The 20,804-nt window shown below is 48.9% G+C and overlaps 2 protein-coding genes across 3 annotated transcripts in view; both read right to left on the bottom strand.

Annotated features, from left to right (window-relative positions):
* Positions 1–16,287, bottom strand: part of MTR (5-methyltetrahydrofolate-homocysteine methyltransferase) — a 37,399-nt gene extending 21,112 nt beyond the window's left edge. Inside the window, exons 1-15 of one of the 2 annotated variants that reach the window (XM_036453408.2) lie at positions 16,066–16,287; positions 14,667–14,881; positions 14,058–14,147; positions 12,477–12,546; positions 11,691–11,783; positions 10,850–10,956; positions 9,630–9,689; positions 8,777–8,871; positions 8,061–8,161; positions 6,609–6,670; positions 5,523–5,590; positions 5,081–5,160; positions 3,547–3,659; positions 2,053–2,193; positions 673–858 (exon numbers count right to left, since the gene is read on the bottom strand). In XM_036453408.2, the coding sequence (XP_036309301.1) occupies positions 673–858; positions 2,053–2,193; positions 3,547–3,659; positions 5,081–5,160; positions 5,523–5,590; positions 6,609–6,670; positions 8,061–8,161; positions 8,777–8,871; positions 9,630–9,689; positions 10,850–10,956; positions 11,691–11,783; positions 12,477–12,546; positions 14,058–14,147; positions 14,667–14,881; positions 16,066–16,099 (1,515 nt within the window). In that variant the 5' untranslated portion in view covers positions 16,100–16,287. The remainder of the gene's footprint in view (positions 1–672; positions 859–2,052; positions 2,194–3,546; positions 3,660–5,080; positions 5,161–5,522; positions 5,591–6,608; positions 6,671–8,060; positions 8,162–8,776; positions 8,872–9,629; positions 9,690–10,849; positions 10,957–11,690; positions 11,784–12,476; positions 12,547–14,057; positions 14,148–14,666; positions 14,882–16,065) is intronic. The other variant, XM_045587066.1, reaches the window with a different exon arrangement.
* A 1,857-nt stretch (positions 16,288–18,144) lies between these two features.
* The window catches only part of ACTN2 (actinin alpha 2), a 41,460-nt gene continuing 38,800 nt past the window's right edge, over positions 18,145–20,804 (bottom strand). The window contains exons 21-22 of the mRNA XM_036453410.2: positions 19,265–20,168; positions 18,145–19,164 (exon numbers count right to left, since the gene is read on the bottom strand). Of these exons, the coding sequence (XP_036309303.1) occupies positions 20,010–20,168 (159 nt within the window). The 3' untranslated portion in view covers positions 18,145–19,164; positions 19,265–20,009. The remainder of the gene's footprint in view (positions 19,165–19,264; positions 20,169–20,804) is intronic.

The following is a 20,804-nucleotide window of genomic DNA, read 5'->3' as shown; positions in this document are numbered from 1 at the left end:
ATCAGAGCACCGTGGACATGGGGATCCAAGGAGCCAGGAAACTGGAGATCGAACCCACAACCATGGTGTATCCAGACGACACTCTCGCCAACTGAGCTACCCCGCCAAAGCTATTCATTATTCAATTAGGCTGACGGGGGGGTTTTATTTTGTGACTTACAGAAACTCTTTACATATTGGGGACATTAACCCACTGCTATTACGTTGCAAACAGTGCCATGACTTTCGCCACACAAAGTGTACATTTTTACAGACAGCTCTACCCATGTTCTTTCTGCCTTCCTGAGTTTGGATGAGTATTTTCCCATACATTCTTTAGAATTTTGTTTTTTTTTATGTTTAGATCTTAAACTGGCATGGACTTTATTTAGTATATGGTGGGAAATGGGGCTCTGACTTTATTTTCTTCCAAACCCATAGCCCGTTTTTCCAATTGCCCTTACCGAATAATTCCTTTCTCAACTGATGTGAAGACTTTATTATATATCAAATGTTCATGTATATAGATACAAATGTGTTGTACGCGTGCATGTGTGTGGATATGTGGTATTACGTACACACACACACACACACACTCACACACTCACACACATGGCTGTCTGGACTCGGCTCTCACCACTGCTCCATCCAGCCTGGGTGACACAATGGAGCTGGGACAAAGGAATCGCTCACCTGTCCCTCTTCGTCAAAGGCCATGACGACCACGGCAGCGCCGAACTTCCTGACCAGCCCGGCCTTCTCCAGGAAGTCAGCCTCCCCAGCCTTCAGGCTGATGCTGTTGACGATGCATTTGCCCTGGCAGCACTTCAGGCCGGCCTCGATCACCGCGAAGTTGGAAGAGTCGATGCACAGGGGCACCTGAGGTCACAGGGCAGGAAATCGCAGAGACAGGTCGCCACACATTCCCTTCCGGGACTCCCAGCCAGCCCCTTCCTTCTTCAGGGAAACAATGAACAAAGGACAGAGCGACAAGAGACAGGACTGTCGTGCACCTGTCCTTAAAGGCCCAAATACTTGAAATCGCTCCTGTCTCACATGCAGACCCACATGCAGTGGGCTGGAGCTAGCCCGATGGGCACTTTTGACATGGAGCAGAAACTCTGCTGAGTGGAAGATTGGACTTCTTCCGCGGGGAGATGGAGAGAAATGGGATCTTAGGGAACCCCCTTAATTTTACACCATCAAGAAAGCTTTCCACAAAATCCCATCCTCCAAGAGGCCTCAGGAAATTCCTTCCCAGCGGCACCCCAAGAACTCCATTTCTACCCGTAACAGGTGGGCACTCAGGGGGCACCCCACTGATAACAGAAGGGCAACACCAGGAAAGATCCAGAAAAAAACTACCGGAGCCCTCAGAACACTAAGTCATTAATATTGCCTTAAGTTACATGAGGTGCTTCAGTCAACAGGGCACTTGTATCTTTACAATTCACAAGGCCACATACTAAGCCTGACAAGCTCAGGGGAGGCCTGCATGGCAGCCTTACCAACTCAGAGACCTAAAGTAGCCACAAAGGATGGTCTGAAATGAAAAGTTTTTAACTAACAGCAGTTTATGGTAGTAGTCATGTCCCTGACAAGGGTCAATTTTCTCCTTATAGAGCCTTTTGTCTTTTGGAATGTCATAGTAATTTTCTTTTTCTGGACTCCTCAAAGCACAGGTAGCACACCAGAGCGGAGACTACAAATCCCCTCCTTATTATCATCAATAGGAATGGAATGAATGATTCGGTAGGAAGGGTTAGTATATTCTTCAGAGACATGGAAAGCAGGTTTTCCGTTTATCCAGACATCAGAGGAAACAAACCATTCTTTCGACCAATTCCAGAAGCCTTGAAAACAGCCAAGCTGAAGTCACATCACTCTTAGAAGCCTGGCTTCTTCCATGAGCTAACATTGAGCAAGAAAACTGACAGTCAGAAGCCTCGGAGTTTTTGACATGGGAACACAGAAAACCAGTGTATGTGATGACAGATCAAAGGGACAAATGATGAAACGGAATGACAGAGCAAGACATGCACATTCCCTTGACGAACAGACGTGGTGCACTACCTTGGCAATGTCAGGCTCGGAAGCAATGAGTCTGCAAAATCGGGTCATTGCACTCGGACCGTCCAGCATGCCGTCGTCCATGTTGATGTCCAGCACCTGGGCCCCCATCTCCACCTGCCCTTTGGCCACAGTCAGCGCTGCCTGAGGAGAGAATGCAGGAGGAAGCAGCATGAGGACGGGGGAGTCACGAGAGGCTGAGGAATCCCTCGCCATCCCCAGCAGTCCTTCAGAGTTATGCTGGACCCACCGGCCAGCCTCCCTGACTCTAGGCCTGCTCTCCTCCCATCAGTCATGGGAGATTAACCTTCAACTCCCTCCCATTGCCTCATGTCACTACCCAGAATCCACTGAGGCCACTTTCCTGCCATAAAGAATCTAAACTCAGCCTGGAGTTGGGCTGTGACCTGAACTCATATGACACAGAATGGTCACCAGAACCAACAAATAGATAAATAGGAACACTGCCAACTGAAGACCCTGCACACTACGAAGGCCATGAGGATTCGGAAGGAAGCACAGCTGAACAAGCCTATGGGACACCCCGGAAGGGAAGGCAGTTTGGGCCTAAGTGGAGACACTGAATGACAACCTGCAAAGTTTGGATTCTGTCCCGGATGCAAAAGGCCACCCGTGGGAGCTTCTGAACGGGGAGAACCATGACAGAGGCCCACGTGGCCTCGACGGTAGTGGAAGGAAGAGATGAGGGCTGAGGGGAACTGTCAGGTGCCAGGTATCCAGGCCACAGGAGGCGGCCCTGGAGGAGCAAGCAATAGATCCGGAGAGGATGGTAAATGGGCCCTTTATGATTAAAACAAAGTCTACTTTGGTAGTGGTTCCTGGAAGATCTATTTCCTAGAAGTTGCAAAACCTAGAAGTTGAAGTGAGAGAAGTTTGATGGTAACTCATCCATTGTAAACTTCACATTTGCATAAGAAAAATAGTCCATCCAGATGTTTCGGGTTAGTTCTGGTTGGATTGCATTTTGCTCATCCGCAGAGGGACCAGCTTAAAAGCACTCTGGCTAAAGGATCACGTGACCGTCCCAAGGCGGGCCTGTTCTTTCTTTGTGTTTGCGTGTGTATTTCAGACTGCAGCTAACAGAATCAATACCACCTTAGTCACTGCCTGACGTGCTCATGAGGACTTCAGATTTTTCTTGGCTTTCCATTCGCCACAAGGATTTGTGAGAAAAGAAAATGAAGAGTATTCACCAAATTTTAAGCTTATTTCCCAATGAATAGCAATAGCTAGAACCGGGTCCCTCCCTTCTCATCCACTTCATGACCCAAGAGCAGCGCTTTGTGACAAACAACAACAAGAGCAGCTTGGATTTTTCGAGGCCAGCCCAGCCCGGCCCAGCAAACACGTCACAGTTCCTCTCACACGTCCCAGCAGCTCGGCTAATAACCGCTCAAACGCTATCAAAGCTGTTCCTTTACTTGCTGTCCAGCCACGAACATGGCAGATGCCTCAGAGTGGCGTGGAGATGCTCACTTCATAGTTTCCTGCCATGATGAGCTTGGCAAAGTTGCGGGATCCCGCCACGTTACAGCGCTCTCCGATGTTCACGAAGTTGGTGTAGGGTCCGATCCTGAAGGGCTCGAGACCTTGAAAGGAGAAGCACTTTGAGAAATTTCTGAAAATGCTTATGATGACATGAGACAGGCGGAACGCACAGGTCTCCAAGGAAATTACACGTACTATGTTGCAGCTACATCTACAGCCAGACATGCAAGTAAGAAATACTTCGGGGCTTTAAACTGCCAATTCCTCTAAAGAGCTGAATCATACCAGCTCTGGCAAACAAGGAAAAAATGCCAGCATTTCCCTGTGTAACCAAGAATCTGGGGCAAAAGCCATGCTGGCGGAATCCCAAGAACTGCTGGCAAAGGGCAGCTCCATAGCTGTCCGCAAGGGGCAGCTCCACAGCTGGGCACAAAGACAGCAGCTGGAAGCCGACCCTCTGGCTTCCCCGTCTCTCCCATCTAAGTCCAAGGACCCGCATGCAGCCAGCAAGGCTGCCCAGGCCCAAGGCAGGAGGGTCTCCTGGGCAGGTCCCTTGGGGCTTCTGGCCCTCTTTATTTGCCAAGGGGGAACAACATCTGCCATGCGATAGGCCAATTTAGGGGCAACATTGGGTAATAAACACAGACATATTACACTGAGGGAAAAGCCACACACTGTATGAAGTGTTTTTTTGCTCTACTCATATTTACTGTGTCGGGAGAGGGAGTGAGAAATTTGCAGTTTCAAGTCCTGAGGGGTTACACTGAGGGGTTTCAGACGATTTGGGGACAGCCGGCCCCAGGTTCAAGCCCTTCCCAGCCGCAGTGAACAACTCGGGTGACTGTTCACAGCCTCTGAGCTTATAAAACGGAGTCAGTAAAAGTATCTGCCCCATAATGTTACTGTAAAAATGAGAATAGATACATAGACAAACATAATGTTAGACCAACAATCATAGCTTTTGTGATTAATAAAATGGCTTTTGAGTCGTTTGACAAAGCACTGGCTGAAGAAGAGATAGATAGGAAGGAGGAAAAGAACGAACACAGATGAGTCTTTGTTCACCAACTGGGACCATTTCTTCCTAGTTTGATAAGGACTTTGATAGCCTGGCCCCCACCCCTGCCAGCCTCAGGGGATCCCAGGTCAAGCCCTGAGGCTACAGGGCAGGAAGCAGGCACAGCTTTAATGGCTAAGGAGGTCCTGCATCAGGGCCTAATGCATCTCCATCTGAACGCAAAGTGGCCGATTTTCAAACTGCGTCCTTCACGAGTATGTAACTTATAAAGAACAACTGAAAAGAGTCTGTTTGATGTCATTCTTTTAAAATCGAATTGAAGATTATTTTTAAAGCAATTTAGAGACAGCACAAGAAATTCAAATCGGGGGAAAAAAAAGATTCATTCTTACACATAAATTCTTTTTAAAAATCTCATCTAAATAGTTTTCTTCTTGTTACAAACACACTGAAGCAAGAAGAGAACCGTTTCTGAAAGCATACACACCATGGCTCGTCACTCACCGGACAGTAACATGTGCCCTTCAAACACGGTGGCGGGCGGGACTCGAGGCTTATGGTTTTTCACGGCTTCAGCAATCTCCCTGGGTTAAAAAGAGAAAACGCTACAACCATTAATTCAGGATCCAATAAAATTAAACTAATCTCCGGCTATGAGAGTGAGTCTATTTGGCACAATTACGCACGTAATTGCATACCTGGTTCCCAATGTGCGGCAGCAATTACACCTTCTGGTTTTCTCAGACGAGCAGGAAATGAACCGCTAAGCCTGGCTTTTCTGAACCTGCCCGGTCTGCTGTGTGCCTCAGTTACCTCTTTAAAGCCCCTATGTCCCACCCCAGCCCCAGGGAGAGAGGCAGGAAGTTAGGACCCAGCACATGAACGTGAAGAGGACACAGTTCATGCCACGCTGAAAGGAATAACTTTTATTAGCGGTGATTATTACCTGATGTGATCCGGTGTGGTACCACAGCATCCACCGACGATATTGACCAAGCCGTCCATAGCAAAGCCCTGTGTTCAGGCAAAGAAAGCTCTAGGGAGTTCGTCTGAATCCTAAACCCACCGCTGGCCACTCAGCAGAAAAAACCCTACATTTCCGGAATAACCAACTTTATATTAAAAAGAGAGCTAGGAACACTTAACTCTAGATAAAGAGCTTTTAATGCCCCAGTTATTCAGTGAAAACAGTCCAGATACTATGAAATCCTTTATCCCATTGTAAATGTAATGTCTATTTGCTTATCTTATCAAATAAAGATTCTTTGCCCATATGCTACGCTGAATGACCATGAACTAGATCATGCATTTTCAAATAACACAAAGTTTTTAAACTTAATTAAAAATGTTAAAGAACTAAAAATTCAGTTCCTCAGTCACAATAGCCACACTAAAAGTCCTCCAACAAGCCCAGGTGGCAATGGCTGCATACAACAGGTCAGTGTGGGTCTGGGGTTCAACCACAGGCTAGTGTGCAGGACAAGAGAACAAGTCAAGCAACTGAGAAGTCTGAACACTGATGAGAGCACCTATGTAAGGTATTAAAATTTTAAGAATTAAATCAGAAATCGTTTAGGAGAGAATGTCAGTGAGCCAGAAGCTACAGATTCAAGGAATGAGGAAAAGATTGGGGTTAGTCACAGGATAGGTGGTGGATAGTATGGGCTCATGACCTAGGTAGTGGGTAGTCTAGGATTCTGAGACATACAGGAGGGAAGGAGAATGGTGGGGAGGGGGTGACCATGGGCAGTAAGGAGTCTTGGGAGGGCTGAACGAGAGTCAAGTTCAAGTAGCTTCAGTTGGGCCTCCCTGGGAATTTCCCAACAGCCACCAGTACCACCTGGGAAGGAGGAGGCTGACAGCCAGCCGCTCCCTCCACCGCCACCATCTTAAATCGGAATAACTAAGCTTTTATTCGTTACAGTGCATACACTGGAATTTATGATATTTAGGAAAAAAATCTTCCACATATTCTAAATCTAAAATGTCATTTCCCTATCTCTTATCAACCAAGTGAAAGAGAACTCCTGACCTTTAAGTGCACGGCCATCATGCTCGGAGTTTCATCGTAGTCACCGAAGGTGTTGGGAAGGCCTGAGAAAGGGTATTGCAGCCATGACTGTATTTGTAAAGGCTTTAGGTTAAAGAGTTAGGACATTTTATATTTAAATAAAACGGAGCATTATAATTAAACACAAATAATTCCTAATATTAAACACAGTAAATAGAGACACCACACCAAAAAGGAAAGTCACAGAGGAAGCTAAACATCTACCATTTCTTTTCCATTTGAAAGAAAAGCATCACTGCTGGGTGGGACAGAGTCCCCCACTCCCCACCACCTTCCCACAAAGGAAAGGCATTCGTTACGCAGCTGCTGGCTGAGGAGGGGAGTACTATGCCCTTGAAGCTAATGAGCGCCAGGCATGCCATTAAAAACCCAAAACACAACCAGTCTGCTTTCAAATAACTTCTCCCAAGTAAGACTTTAGTACGTAATGGTCCAATGTCCTATTTTATCTCTTATCCCCTTCCAGTTATCTTGCTCCTGGTGAGGAATAAAACTTATTGTGGGTTAAAATGTATCATTTGGAGGAGGGAAAAAATGCTGGGAAATGATTTTTAGTACTAAGTAGCTAAGCAGTGCTCAAAAATATTCACCAGGGCCCTGGCTGATTTCACTCAGTGGATAGAGTATCAGCCTGCAGACTGAAGGATCCCGGGTTCAATTCTGGTCAAGGGTACATGCCCGGGTTGTGGGCTCGATCCCCAATAGGGCGCATGCAGGAGGCAGTCAATCAATGATTCTCTCTCATCATTGATGTTTCTCTCTCTCTCTCCCTCTTCCTCCCTCTCCGATATCAATAAAAAAATATATATTAAACAACAAAACAAAAAACAGTCACCAGGAAATCTGGCTAACCCAAATGAATTACCATTATGTCCCTGGGTGGTTTGACGATTATCTACAAAAACCTCTCGGTAACTTTTATATGCAGTAAACTAGAGGTCCTAACTTTTAGAAGGGAAAGCAGTGATAAAACACCAGGCTGTTCGTTCAAATCTAAAGAAAAACAGTAGTCTAGGTCCAAATACTCTCCATTTATTAATAGAAAAATCCTACTGAGTGTCAGCTACATACCAAGACCTACCAAACAAGCTCTTCTATCAAGATCTGTTACCCGCCGAGACCGGTTTGGCTCAGTGGATAGAGCATCCGTCTGAGGACTGAAGGGTCCCGGGTTCGATTCCGGTCAAGGGCATGGACCTTGGTTGCGGGCACATCCCCAGTAGGGGGTGTGCAAGAGGCAGCTGGTCGATGTTTCTCTCTCATCGACGTTTCTAACTCTCTATCCCTCTCAATTCCTCTCTGTGTAAAATCAATAAAATATATATTTAAAAAAAAAAAAAAAAAAGATTCGTTACCCTACCACGCATGTCCGGGCATTTGGATCTCCCCCGTGCAGTTCCCGTGGGCACACACCTGCGTTGGGATAGCAGAGGACGTAAGCCGTGGTGCATTTCCCGATTGTCTCAATAAAAGGCCTCATTTCAGCTGCACCCAGAGCACAGTTCAACCCAATGCTGTAAAGGTAAGAGGAAGTTATCAGGATCATCCTTTTCTATGTATTAAATGTGGTCATTTTCTCTTGCTAACCTGTCTCATGTCTGTTTGATTATTAGACCAGCCAGAATCCTGAGGGTAGAGAGAAACATCAGCCTGGGCTGGTAAGAGAAAGCAGATTCCCCAAAGAGGACTCTCAAGATGAGTCTTAAAGGATAACAAGAAGCCAGGAGAGAGGAGGAGAGGGGGGGGGGGGGAGGGGAGAGAAAGAGAGACTCACAGAGAGACAGAGACAGAGAGAATGAGAGACAGGGTGAGCACAGCTTCTGGACAGAAGAAATGAATGTTTACGGAGAAGACACAGGAGGAAAAGCATATATTCTGAGAGCTTCCCTTCACTCACAGTATGTAATTTAAGCCATTACGATTTTTTTAAAAGATACGTTAAAATAGAATGAAAAAGCCATGTTAATTTTAAAAGATAAAAATCTGAGCTTTAAAATCCCCATCTTATTCCGAGCTAGACTGCTCCTGGTTATCCCGTAGATGGGGAATAACCAACAGGCACAACCTGACGCTATAAGGGGAGGCGCCCCCCCCCAAAAGGATGGAGGCGGGAAAGAACGGTGACTCACCAGAGTGGGTCTGCGTGCGACACGCTGATGACAAACGCCTCCCCTGTCTGTCCAGAAAGCGTCCGCCCACTTTTATCGACGATTGTTCCCGAAATCTGAGTTAACAAAGCAAATTCAGTCAACAGTACAGACGCGAATGGAGAGTTCAGCCACAGGCCAGAAGGAGAGGAGCACGCTGACTTCCGGTGCCTTCGACCGGGAAGAGGATGGTGGGACTCACAGGCACACTTTGTACAACGGTCAGAGCAGAGATGCCCAGTGCGGGGGAGCTGGGGAGCCAGGGAAGCCAGGAAAAGGGAGGCAAAAGCCATGACGAGAGCAGAGAGCAGTGTCAGAATACACACATCCAGTCTTCCGTGCGAACCTCCTGCTGAGACACGGCCCTGGTTTTGATTCTATTTTATTTTCTCCAAGGAACCCTAGGACTCTGGGGAGGGTCTACCTATTGATTATTAGATTGGCAATCTGCTGTCTTCAGTGCAGGGCGGGGAACGACACGACCGACACAGCCAGCAGGCAAGGACACACACACACACCCCACCCCCCCAACCCTCCGTCCCCCCTCTCAGGGCCCAAAAGGGAGTGGTCCCTAAGCCTCTGGCAGGAGACAATTCAGCCAGACCGCTTTGCCTTCCAGTAACCACTTCTAGAATTGTTTTCTTTGTCTCCAGGTGGTGGTAGGAGGCAGGTGAACAGAAAGATTCAAGTAAGTGGTTCTTAAAAGATACTATTTCTATGCATCTGGTATTTCTATGCAAGAAAAAACAAACAAACAAACAAACAAAAAACCCTACCCTCAAATATTTGACAGTATTGATAAAAAACAAAATCAGCACTTTAGACTTAGACTTACAAAGATGGGCCGGGGAGCATACGTCTCTTCAAAAAGGTCCTGGAGTGCAAACAAGGCTGCCTGTCGGGGAGAGAGAGCGTCCGAGGGTTCCAGTGGCCGCAGAGGCGGCGGGAGCTCCACGCCCTGCTCCTGGCCCCACGGCACTGACAGCTCCATCACAGAGCCATCAGCCTGAACGATCCCCCGGAAGGGAGCTGAACTGAAATGTGATAACCAAGGATTTACAGAGGAAGCCACAGAGCCTGCGAGGAAGGGCCGGCACCCAGGCACCCACACCCAGGCGCGGCGGCAGCTGCAAAGCGGGAGGGATCCCCAACCCAGAGCAACAGGGATGGGAGCAGGAGCCCACGTGGCACCTGGGAGTGAAATGAGTGGGGACTCGGTCTGCCTGGAAGACCCAGATGCCCAGGGATGAGCACCCCTGTCACTACAGCCCGGGAGTGGGGCGGGCACTACCTGTTACCAGATGGCTGGCGAGGCCCCCCTGCATTACTCCTGCAGGGGGCGGTCTGCTGGCTGCACCCACAGCACCTCTTTTTCTGGGGAGCCTTTTTTTTTTTAAATATATTTTATTGATTTTTTTACAGAAGGGAGAAGGATAGAGAGCTAGGAATTAAACATTTGATGAAATGTAAAGTACTAGGGATAAAAAGAAACCCTTTTAAGTCCTTATCTTGGAATGGGGAGTGCCCTTGCAAATATAATTCTCTCCCAACCAAAAACAAACAAACAAAAAATCCCACAAAACACACACACACACACACACACACAGCCAGAATCCAACCATCCAAAATTAAAATTCTCTTATACCATTATAAAGCTAAAAAGCTAAATCAGCCCTAGCTGGTTTGGCTCAGTGGAGAGAGCATCAGCCTATGGACTGAAGGGCCCCAAGTTCGATTCAAGTCAAGGGCACATGCTGGGTTGCAGGTTGGATCCCCAGTAGGGGGCATACAGGAGGCAGCTGATCAATGATTGTCTCATCATTGTTTCTCTCTCTCTCTCTCTCTTTCTCTCTCTCTCTCTCTCTCTCTCGCTTCCTCCTGAAATCAATAAAAGTATTTTTTTTTTTTTAAATAGCTATCATTGTCTTCTCACTACATCAGGGATTCATCACAGCCCTTCCCTCCTCTTTCTCCTCCCTGCCCCCGCCTCACACACACACACACACACACACACACACACACACACACTCTGTCCCTTTTCCCCCCTTAACTCACCTTGGCATTGGCAGTATCAAAAATAGTTTCAACGAGTATGATATCGACCCCACCGTCTAGCAGCCCTTGGGCCTGCTCTTTGTAGGCCTCAACGAGCTCATCAAAAGCTGCAAAAAATGAATCACACGCGGGACATCTGTCAATTACGCTGCTGTCCGCATCCTTCACCTTCCACAGCGCGGGAGAAAGGAAGAGGGAGCTCCTCACCGTCACGCTGAGACCGAGAGCATCAGAGGGAGCCACCCTGGAGACCGCGTGTGGAAGCACAAACCACGTGTCTGAACTTGTCACCTACACATAACCCATCACCATCCATCATATCGTGACTGGGCAGCTCTGAAAGTGCCATTGTTGGTTCTTAGTAGTCTCCTGCTTAAGAAGTTCATCTGGATTTCTTAAGACGTTCTTGTAAACTCTCAATGCAAGTATGCTTACATATGGTAGTTTATCATTTTTGTAATGCTAATGTGTTTATAAAGTTTGGACTGCTTTGTGCTAAATAAACTGGAGGTCCAATGGGTTATTCTCTCATTGACCAAGGCTGGGTGTCCATAATGTCTCAAGTTGTCATTCTAAAGCTTTATTTTGACCGGTCTTATTTCCATGGCTGATCAAGAACACAACACAAAGTACATTCAAAAGCAAGTTAAAAAAAAAAAAAAAAAAGCCACAACAAAACACACACACACAGTCGCTGACTTTCTTTTGAGCCGTATACTATATTCCAGGAAGCGCCGTAAGCCCTTCATGTGGATGAAGTCTCAATAACCCTGAGACAGAAGTATTACTGCTCCCATTTTACCAAACACAGCGGCCCTTGCTGGAGATCAGCGATACTCACTGATGTTCCTGAAGTCTGGCCTTTCCACAGATGGGGACACAGACAGCGTCTTGTTAGTTGGACCCAGGGCTCCTGCCACAAATCTCTTAATTCCTTTGGGGAAGAAAAGCAAGCGTGAAACCTCTGAATTTGCTCCAGGTTTTTGTTGCGAATCAAGAAGGTGTGAGATTTCCCTAGCAAGCGGAACTATCATCCTTTGTCCAATACTCTGAAATCCAAAAAGCACAAAAGCTCCAACTTTTCTCTTAATTCATTTGACAACAAAACTCGACCTCTCCTGAATGAACAGGAGGCTTATGGGTAAGTCTTCCTCCCACTCAAGAGGGATGGGTCATAGATTTTACTGCAAAATTTGGTTATGGGGCGCCGAAACCAGTTTGGCTCGGTGGATAGAGCATCAGCCTGCAGACCGAAGGTCTCAGGTCCGATTCCGGTCAAGGGCATGGACCGTGGTTGTGGGCACATCTCAAGTGGAAGGTGTGCAGGAGGCAGCTGATTGATGTTTCTCTCTCATTGATGTTTCTCTCTATCCCTCTCCCTTCCTCTCTGTAAAAAAAAAAAAAATCAATAATATATATGTATATATTTTTAATTTGGTTATGGGCTATCTGGAAAAATGATGAAATATAGGGCAGCCACATACACGATCACCAGGCCAATCCAAAGAACTCTTCATGCTCGCATGCCTGGCTTCAGTGTTTCAGTAAATAATCCTTTCCTATCACCAGGTCACAGCCGAAACAATCCCAGGGATCACCTTTGTAGAAAAGGGGCCCCGCTCCTCACCTGTCTGGAGCGTGACCTCCTCGGCCGCGCTCCTGGCCACGGCTGCAGAGCGCTTGTTCATCCGGTAGACCTGGCACGGAACTGCAAACGTTAGCCCAGCGGTCGGCGAACTCACCAGTCCACAGAGCCAAATATCAACAGCACAACGGTGGAAATTTCTTTCGGAGAGCCACATTTTTTAAACTTAAGCTTCTTCTAACGCCACTTCTTCCACATAGACTCGCCCAGGCCGTGGTGTTTTGTGGAAGAGCCACACTCAAGGGGCCAAAGAGCCGCGTGTGGCTTGAGAGCCGCCGTTTGCCAACCACGGCGTTAGCCTGCCCTTTTTCTCCACGTGCAGAACAAGGAACGCAAGACCTTCTAAAACCCAATGTCGCTCACAGTAGGGAAATGGGGAGTGAATTAATCTGAGTTTCTGAATGAAATCCTGGCCAAGAAGGCCCATCGGCAACCCCAGCCTGAAAGACCAGAATCTTTGGAAACTGCTTGTGGTTCTTCCCCCGCACATGTGTCAAACACAAGGCCCGCGGGCCAAATCCGTCCCGCCAGGCCTTGCAATGTGGCCTGCACCGCGCTGTCATCACTGCACTCCGCTGCGTTTCCATCACAATGACAGTTTATGACTGTTCAGTAAACCATTTGGCCCGCGATTTAGGCTGGATTTTAGATTTTGGCCCCTTCTCTGATTGAGTTCGACACCCCTACGGCCCAAAGCCATGAGTGAGGCGGCAGAAGGACCTTCTCTGGACCTCTGGCATGGCAGAGAATAAGCTGGTGTCGCTCAACAGATTTTCAAAGATTTTCAAAAAAGAATAGCGTGGAGAGCAGCTTCAGCGTTTGGACAAGATTAAGCCTCGGATTAACTTGTGACAAAACCACATACAAGTCCCAGCTTGGAGGGCAAAGCCCTCCCAGCACAAGTAGAGCCAAAGGCTGTGGTTGTATGTAAGCTCAGCCTTATAGTTTGACTCAGCAGGGAAGTGGGCAGTGGGGGTGTGGTGGGGATGGGGAGTGGGGGTGCAGCAAGTGCTGCCTAAAGAAAGCTTGATAGAGTTCAGAGAATGGCAACAAGAGGAAAGAAGATTTGAAACTCGACAGAACATTGCAAACGTCTTGCCCTGGTTTTGCTTTGTGTGATCTGACTATAAAATAGAGCTTCGGCTTACAGGGTGTGTCCCTGTTTCCTCATCTAGGCACAGTGATCCACCTGGACCCAACCGTATTCTTTAGTCATCTGTTTTCTTTAATCCTTCACCGTCCTTCCTCAGGTTCCACCCCTGGCCATGCTGGACGCAGTTCAAATACTAATGGGAAAGGCCTGGCCCAGCTCGCCACTGTCAGCTCTTTATCGATAGTCACTGTATAATAATCATTTTTATTTGATTGTTACTTGCCCATAAAAGAAGCCAGATGGGAAATGAACGGGCTGCTGTGTTCATAAGCGGAAGAGAGTCAAACCATTTCCCTGAGCGCAAACTACAGACAACTAGGCATTTGCTTCCGGTGGTCGTCTCACTAGCAACCAGCCATGTGACAAACACTCACAAACACCTTCACTGTGAAGGAAAGCGGATGTCTCACCAGGTGCTCGAGGCCATAGTCGGCTTGGGCAACACTAGTGCTGCTGAAAGTGTTTGTTTCAATGATGTCAGCCCCAGCCAGCAAGTAATCCTGTAAGGAGATAGGAATGTCAAGGCCGAGTTTTAGAATCCCTGTTCCCCAACAACAAACATGCCTTTTCAACATCATCACCCCCAAACAGCCTGTAGGCATAAGATACTGCATGCACTAGAGGCCAGAGACGCAAACAGATGTGAGACTTGCACAGAAAGGCGGGTGGTGTAAATAAAACACAAAACTTGGCCCAGTGGATAGAGCATCCGCCTGGGGACTGAAGGGTCCTGGGTTCCATTCCAGTCAAGAGCACAGGCCCGGGTTGCAAGCTCGATCGCCAGTAGGGGGCGTGCAGGAGGCAACTGATCAATGATTCTCATCATTGATGTTTCTATTTCTCTTTCTGAAATCAATAAAAATGTATTCTAAGAAAATAACTAGTCCCAGAATTTGACCTCAGACAAGTTCACACACAGTTTTGAGAGCTGTGTCACGTGTCTGTATCCTCCAGAGCACCCAGCACAGCGTTCCGCCCCGAGGACAGGCTGGAAGGGCCCTCGCCTGGTGACAGGTTACCTTATGGATCTGGTAAATGACTTCCGGCTGAGTTATGCTCAGGATGTCGTTGTTGCCTTTCAGCGGCAGGGCGTGATCCTTAAACTCCTGGCCTCGGAAGTCCTCTTCGCTCAGCGTGTGCCGCTGGATCATGGTCCCCATGCCGCCATCCAGGACCATGATCCTCTCCCGCAGGACGGCCTCGATCTCATCCCGCAGGGTTCTCTTCACGCCTGCTTTGAAGAAAGGGGACGTGCGACTTTAAAAAATGAAAGATGCCAAGACTGGTGTGGCTCAGTGGATAGAGCGTTGGCCTGCGGACTGGGGGTGGTCCCAGGTTCCATTCCCGTCAAGGGCATGTACCTTGGTTGAGGGCACATCCCTAGTGGGGGGGGGGGGGGGAGGATGCAGGAGGCAGCTGATGTTTCTAACGCTCTCTCTCCCTCCTCTCTGTAAAAAAATCAATATATAAAAAAATGAAAAATGAAAGAGGATCATGTGATATTTATCTCTGGCTTATTTCACTTAGCATAAAGCTCTCCAGCTCCATCCAGGCTGTTGCAAACGGTGGGAGCTCCTTCTCTTTTACAGCAGCGAGGTATTCCATTGAGACATCACCCAAAAGATTGTATGCGTGCCTATAAGCATAACCGATGGGCAGAGACAGCAGGGGGGTGTGGGCATGTATGAGAATGGGGAGGGGAGGCAATGGGGGATATGGGAACACATATAATACCTTCATCAATAAAAAGAATCAATTATAAAATGAAAGAGGGAAAAAGACCTGTGGAGAGAGGGTGCAGAGTCCTTTATAACCATTCACAATAGGGAGTAAGCGGGGCTCACATAAAAGATGTGCTCATAGCTTCACGACACGTTAGAAAAATGCCGCCCAAAAACTTTTCCACTCAGTTATGACCACGCCTAATGCAATGGAAGATGTACACCGCGCAAACGCACGGGGGAAGCACGGGATGGGGAGAACAGGGGTGCGGGCCCGGAGGACAGGGGTGGGGGAAGAGGGGGGGGAAACACGACACGACGGGGTGCCTACAGGGTGCCTGCGGGGAAAAAGCGGGGGAAGACGGGAGCCGGAGAGAGGACGGGGTGCTGGAGGGGAGGACAGGTTGGTGGCGGGGGAGGACGGGGTGCTGGAGGGGAGATGGACACGGGGTGCGGGCGGGAACCGGAGCGAGGACGGGGTGCCGGAGGGGATGGACTGGGTGCCAGCGGGGCGGGAAGGGGTGCCGGCGGGGAGGCCGGGGAGACACGTGGGCGCCCTGGCGGCTGCTCCGAAGCCCACGGGCGCCGTCGTCTCCCACGGGAGTCCCGCGGGGCATCATGGGCGCAAGCAGCCCCGAGCCCCGGAGCCCCCAGCGCGCGTCAAGCGGCCCCGCGACCGGGATGAGCCGAGCGTTACCCGCGGGCGCGCGCTCCTGCGGCGCGGGCGACATGCCGCCGGGCCCGCTCCTCCGCCTCGGGCGCGGGACGCAGCAGGGCGGTCTCCACAGCGGACGGCGGGGGGCGACACCGGCCAGCGCGGGGCGCGCCACGGGGCCGGGGGCCGCGGAGCCGCGGACGTGGCGCCGGGGACCACAACGTGCGTGTGGGAACCGGCCGCCCCGGGGCGGTGTTTCTGTCGCAGCCGATCTCCCACGCGGAGCTCCCGCCCCGGAGCTGTGATTGGTCCGTGCGAGCTCTGCGCGGCCGCATTGGCTGTCGGTCTCAACCAATCGGCTGAGACTCGCCCAAGGGATCCCTGGGAAATGTAGTCCTGCCCTGCGCACCTCCGCACCGGGATCCGGAAATGCAGCCGCGTGGGCTGTGTTGGAGCGGACACTGGCTCCACGCTGTTGGCCCCGCAATGCTGACCCCGTGCTCCTGACCCCCTCACTGCTGGTCTCCCCACTGTGTGTAGCTCAGTGCTGGGGCTTGAGTGGAAGTCCAGGCGCTATGATCCACTGGTGTTGGGAGGGATGCGTGTAAGGCCACTTACAGACAGAAAGCATTTACTGAGTCCTACTGTGTGTAATAATCGAGCCCTCATAACAGTGACAGCAAAGGCAGAGATTGGGGTGCTGCACCTACAAACCAAGGAACCGGGGATTGCCGGCAAACATCAGAAGCGAGAAGACACTGGAGATTCTCCCCTGTAGATGTCAGAGGGAGAAAGGCCGTGGTGACACCTTCGTTTTGGGCTTCTAGTCCCCACACCTGTGAGACAATACGTTGTTGTTGTTGTTTGAGGCCACCCATTTTGGGCTACTTGATTTTAATAGCCCTTGGAAATTACAAATGCATCTGTAGTGTGAATGGGAACACTGCAAAAAAACCTCCCCTCTCTCTGTAGGAGAGTGTGTTCATTTATTTTGGTGATAATCTGCTAGCCCACACCCACCCTCACCTTCACCCTCACCCTCACTCAGCTCATCCCACACAAACCCACTGTGTAGAAATAAGACCTTCAGATAACTGGGGTTTTTGTTGCTAATTCTCACCCAAGGATACTTTTCCCATTGATTTGTAGAGAGTGGAAGAGAGGGGGAGAGACAGAGAGAAACACTGATGTGAGAAACACATCGATTGGCTGCCGCCTGCATGCGCCCTCACCAGGGCCAGGGATTGAACCTGCATGATACATGCCCTTGACCAGAATGTAATCTAACCTGCAACCCTTCAGTCTGCAGCCAAACTGGTCAGGGCCAACTAGATCAACCTTAATTCCTCATGCCAAATTTACCTCCTACCCAATCATCTGTTTCTAATTCTTTTTTTCTTTTTTTTAATTTCAGAGAAGAAATGAAGGGGAGTGTGCGAGTACCCCAGGTTGGGCTGCCAGTGTATACCCCCCAAACCCCACCTGGTTCAGTTTCAAGGTTCAGGTCCTGGAGGAGGCCGCACACAAATGAAAGAGACTAGACAAGAAAATATTAATTTGGGAATTGGAGGCCCTTTTATTGAGGTTATAGCCCTTGGGCAGGCAATTCCAGTAACAGCTCGATGATAGCCCATCAGCAAGGATTACTTAAGACTAAAAGATGGGAGTTGCTTCAGCTCCCTTTGTCTCCACCAGACAGTGGGTGTATGGCTCTGACCCTCACCGGAGCCTCAAGGTTGACCAGCCTTCCGGGTTCCTTGTCCACTCTCTCTGCCAGTGAGGGCAATGGGCGGCTTCCAATAGGAGAGAGTGATAGAAACATCACTGATGAGAGAGAATCGTTGATTGGCTGCCTCCTGCACGCCCTACTGAAGTTATCAAGTCTGCAACCCAGGTATGTGCCCTTGACCGGAATTGAACCCAGGACCCTTCAATCTACAAGCCGATGCTCTATCCACTGAGCAAAACCGGCTCGGGCCAGTTTCTAACTCTTTATGGCTGGCAGATAGTTACCCAAAGGAGAGTTTTGAAATATAATGGCAATTTTAAGTGAAGAAGTTTGTGGTTAACCAAAGAAACGAGCTATTTGGGGGGAAAAAAAAAAAAGGCATGGATTCTTTCTCTTTTATAAATTAAGTTTAATTGATAATTCAGCTTCAGAAATAAAAATAACTTCTAAGATGAGAGTATAAACATGTTTATTAAGTGTTTTTCAGAGTTTATCTCCTTTCTTCATGTATTAGCAGAGAGTACTGATCTAGTCTCTTGCCTGAATATTGTAAAGCAATGAACATTTTAGGCAGCTGAGCCACCTGCAGGCATCCTAAAACACCCCAAGTTCCCCTGGTGGCTTCAGAGGCAGAACGACTTCCCAGTTTTTCCTTAATGTTTATGGCTGGAATATAGCACCTGCTGGACGTAAAGAGTCAGTTCCTCTAAGTATCGCCCAACGTGTTTGGCGTTACACACAGGGACTTGGGTGTTTCCTAACTTGCTATCTACTAACTACTTAATAAAATGAAGCAGATTAAATGAAAGGGTTCTACATGGGCCAATGCAGTCAAAGAATGAGGTTGCCGAACAGGTGTGAAGGGAAATTATCACGTTTCCAGCTGTTGGTGGCAATCCACCAAGAATCGGAGAAAGCAGACGGTGGGTAACAGGCACATGGCTGCTCCTCTAGCAACACTTGAATTGCTGTTTGCAAACAGTTTTTGTTTGTTTACAGTCCCTTTCCTGATCATTAAGGGCTCGGATGTAAACAGAATTCCTGCCTTCTCTACAAGCTGTCCGCAGGGTGGGAAAACAGAGGGGGGAGTTATAGCATAAGGCAGCCCGCACATGGGAACAGATGAACATTCGGGAGAGCAGAGGATGCTGGGAGCGTGGGGTGTCTGTCCTCTGTGGCGGGGCATCAGGTGTGGAGAGAGCCAGACCCAGGGCCCGGCACCCAGTCACAGTGGTGACCGCGCTCTGAGTGCCGACAAAGAACGTCTAGTCGCTCCTACTGCTCAGGTGCATTCCCCCAAATAGGTAAGGTCTGCGATGCAAGCCGTTACCTCTACGGCTGCTAAGAATGAGTCCTTCCCTGCTAACCCCTCCTGACCAGGTCAGAAAGCCGAGGGCGTAAAGAAGTGCGGCCTGGTGAGCGATCTGGGTGCCCGTCTCTGACCCATGACCTGTGATAAACTATTGCTACGGAAACCTGTTTATTTAAAAACAAAAACAAAAAACAGAGCACTAACCTACAGTCCTCTCTCCCAAACCTGTGCTCCCAAGCTCTAGGAAACGCACAGAAACCTGGACTCGATTCATAATCCTAACACCTTCGTTTCCCCTAGTGACTACGGCTTCCTCTCCGGCAAGCAGACCGGCTTCTGTGATTCCTGAGGTCTCTGCTTTGGACGGTAAATAAGGCATTGAAATCCACTACCTCGACTGCATAGTCCTAAATGATGACGAGCTGACTATAAACTCTACTTAAAAGCTTTTAAGTTCTAAAGATATTTTGGGTCGTCTGGTTCCATTCCATGTAAGATCCGTTTCTCCATATTAAGTTCAACTAAAGAAACGACAGTACTTAAAAAATATTGCTAATCTTTGGATGGGAAGGTAGGACAAGAATATCCTGAACACATTCCCCTCGCGGTAATCACGTAAGCCTACTTAAGGAATATTTTTAAAGATATCAAACATTGACCGAATTTTTTCTCCCTGGCCTCAAACCTTGGGTATTTGGGAATTTCCCCATTTTGGACTTTTCTTCCGTCCCTCGATCCTCCTCATTTCATACTACTCAGGGAATTTGCTTTGTTTGAGCAGAGAAACAAACCAAAAAAAAAAACCCCTGATGTTCCATTGCGTTTAGCTAACAATTCCGAAACAGAGAAACCTACTGATGAAGCACACTAAACCTCGCCCCGTCCCTTCCCTTCGCCGAGCTCTCCAGGTCTCCCCCTGCCGCGGGCGGGCGGCCGGCGTGGGGCTCACAGGTCACTCTCCCCGTAGAGGGCGGAGGAGAAGGCCGCGTAGTCCAGGGCGCCGGGCACCGCGCCGGGGCCCTTGTAGGCGGGCATGCGTCCCAGGCAGTACTGCGCCTGGTCTGGGGGCAGCTCCCGCCGCAGCTCCTCCGCCAGGATGTACGGCTGCAAGAGACAGAGAGGGGTTAGCAGGGGAGCTGGGAAACCCTGCAGCAGCTGTGCTCGTGCTGATGCACAGCCGGCGTCTGTTCCGTTTTAAAAAAAAAAAAAGGATCCAGCCCTCACTGGTGTGGCTCAGTGTCTGGAGCATCAGCCTGCGGACGGAAAGGTCCCGGGTTCGATTCCGGTCAAGGGCACGTATAATACCTTGGTTGCGGGCACATCCCCGGTGTGGGGACTGTGCAAGAGGGGGCTGATCGATGATTCTCTCTCATTGATGTTTCTAACTCTCTATCCCTCTCTCTTCCTCTCTGTAAAAAATCAATAAAATATATATTTAAAAAAAAAAGATAAAAATAAATAAATAAAAAAGGATACAGCCCTCACTGGTTTGGCTCAGTGTCTAGAGCACATGTGTCAAACACAAGGCCCGCGGGCCAAATCCGTCCCGCCAGGCCTTGCAATGTGGCCCGCACCACGCTGTCATCACTGCACTCCGCTGCGTTTCCATCACAATGACAGTTTATGACTGTTCAGTAAACCATTCGGCCTGCGATTTAGGCTGGATTTTAGATTTTGGCCCCTTCTCTGATTGAGTTCAACACCCCTAAACTAGACTCTAGACTCTAGAGCATCAATCAG

The sequence above is a fragment of the Pipistrellus kuhlii genome, unplaced genomic scaffold (genome assembly GCF_014108245.1).
Source record: "Pipistrellus kuhlii isolate mPipKuh1 unplaced genomic scaffold, mPipKuh1.p scaffold_m20_p_25, whole genome shotgun sequence".
NCBI lineage: Eukaryota > Metazoa > Chordata > Mammalia > Chiroptera > Vespertilionidae > Pipistrellus > Pipistrellus kuhlii.
This window is presented reverse-complemented; position numbering and strand designations above follow the sequence as displayed.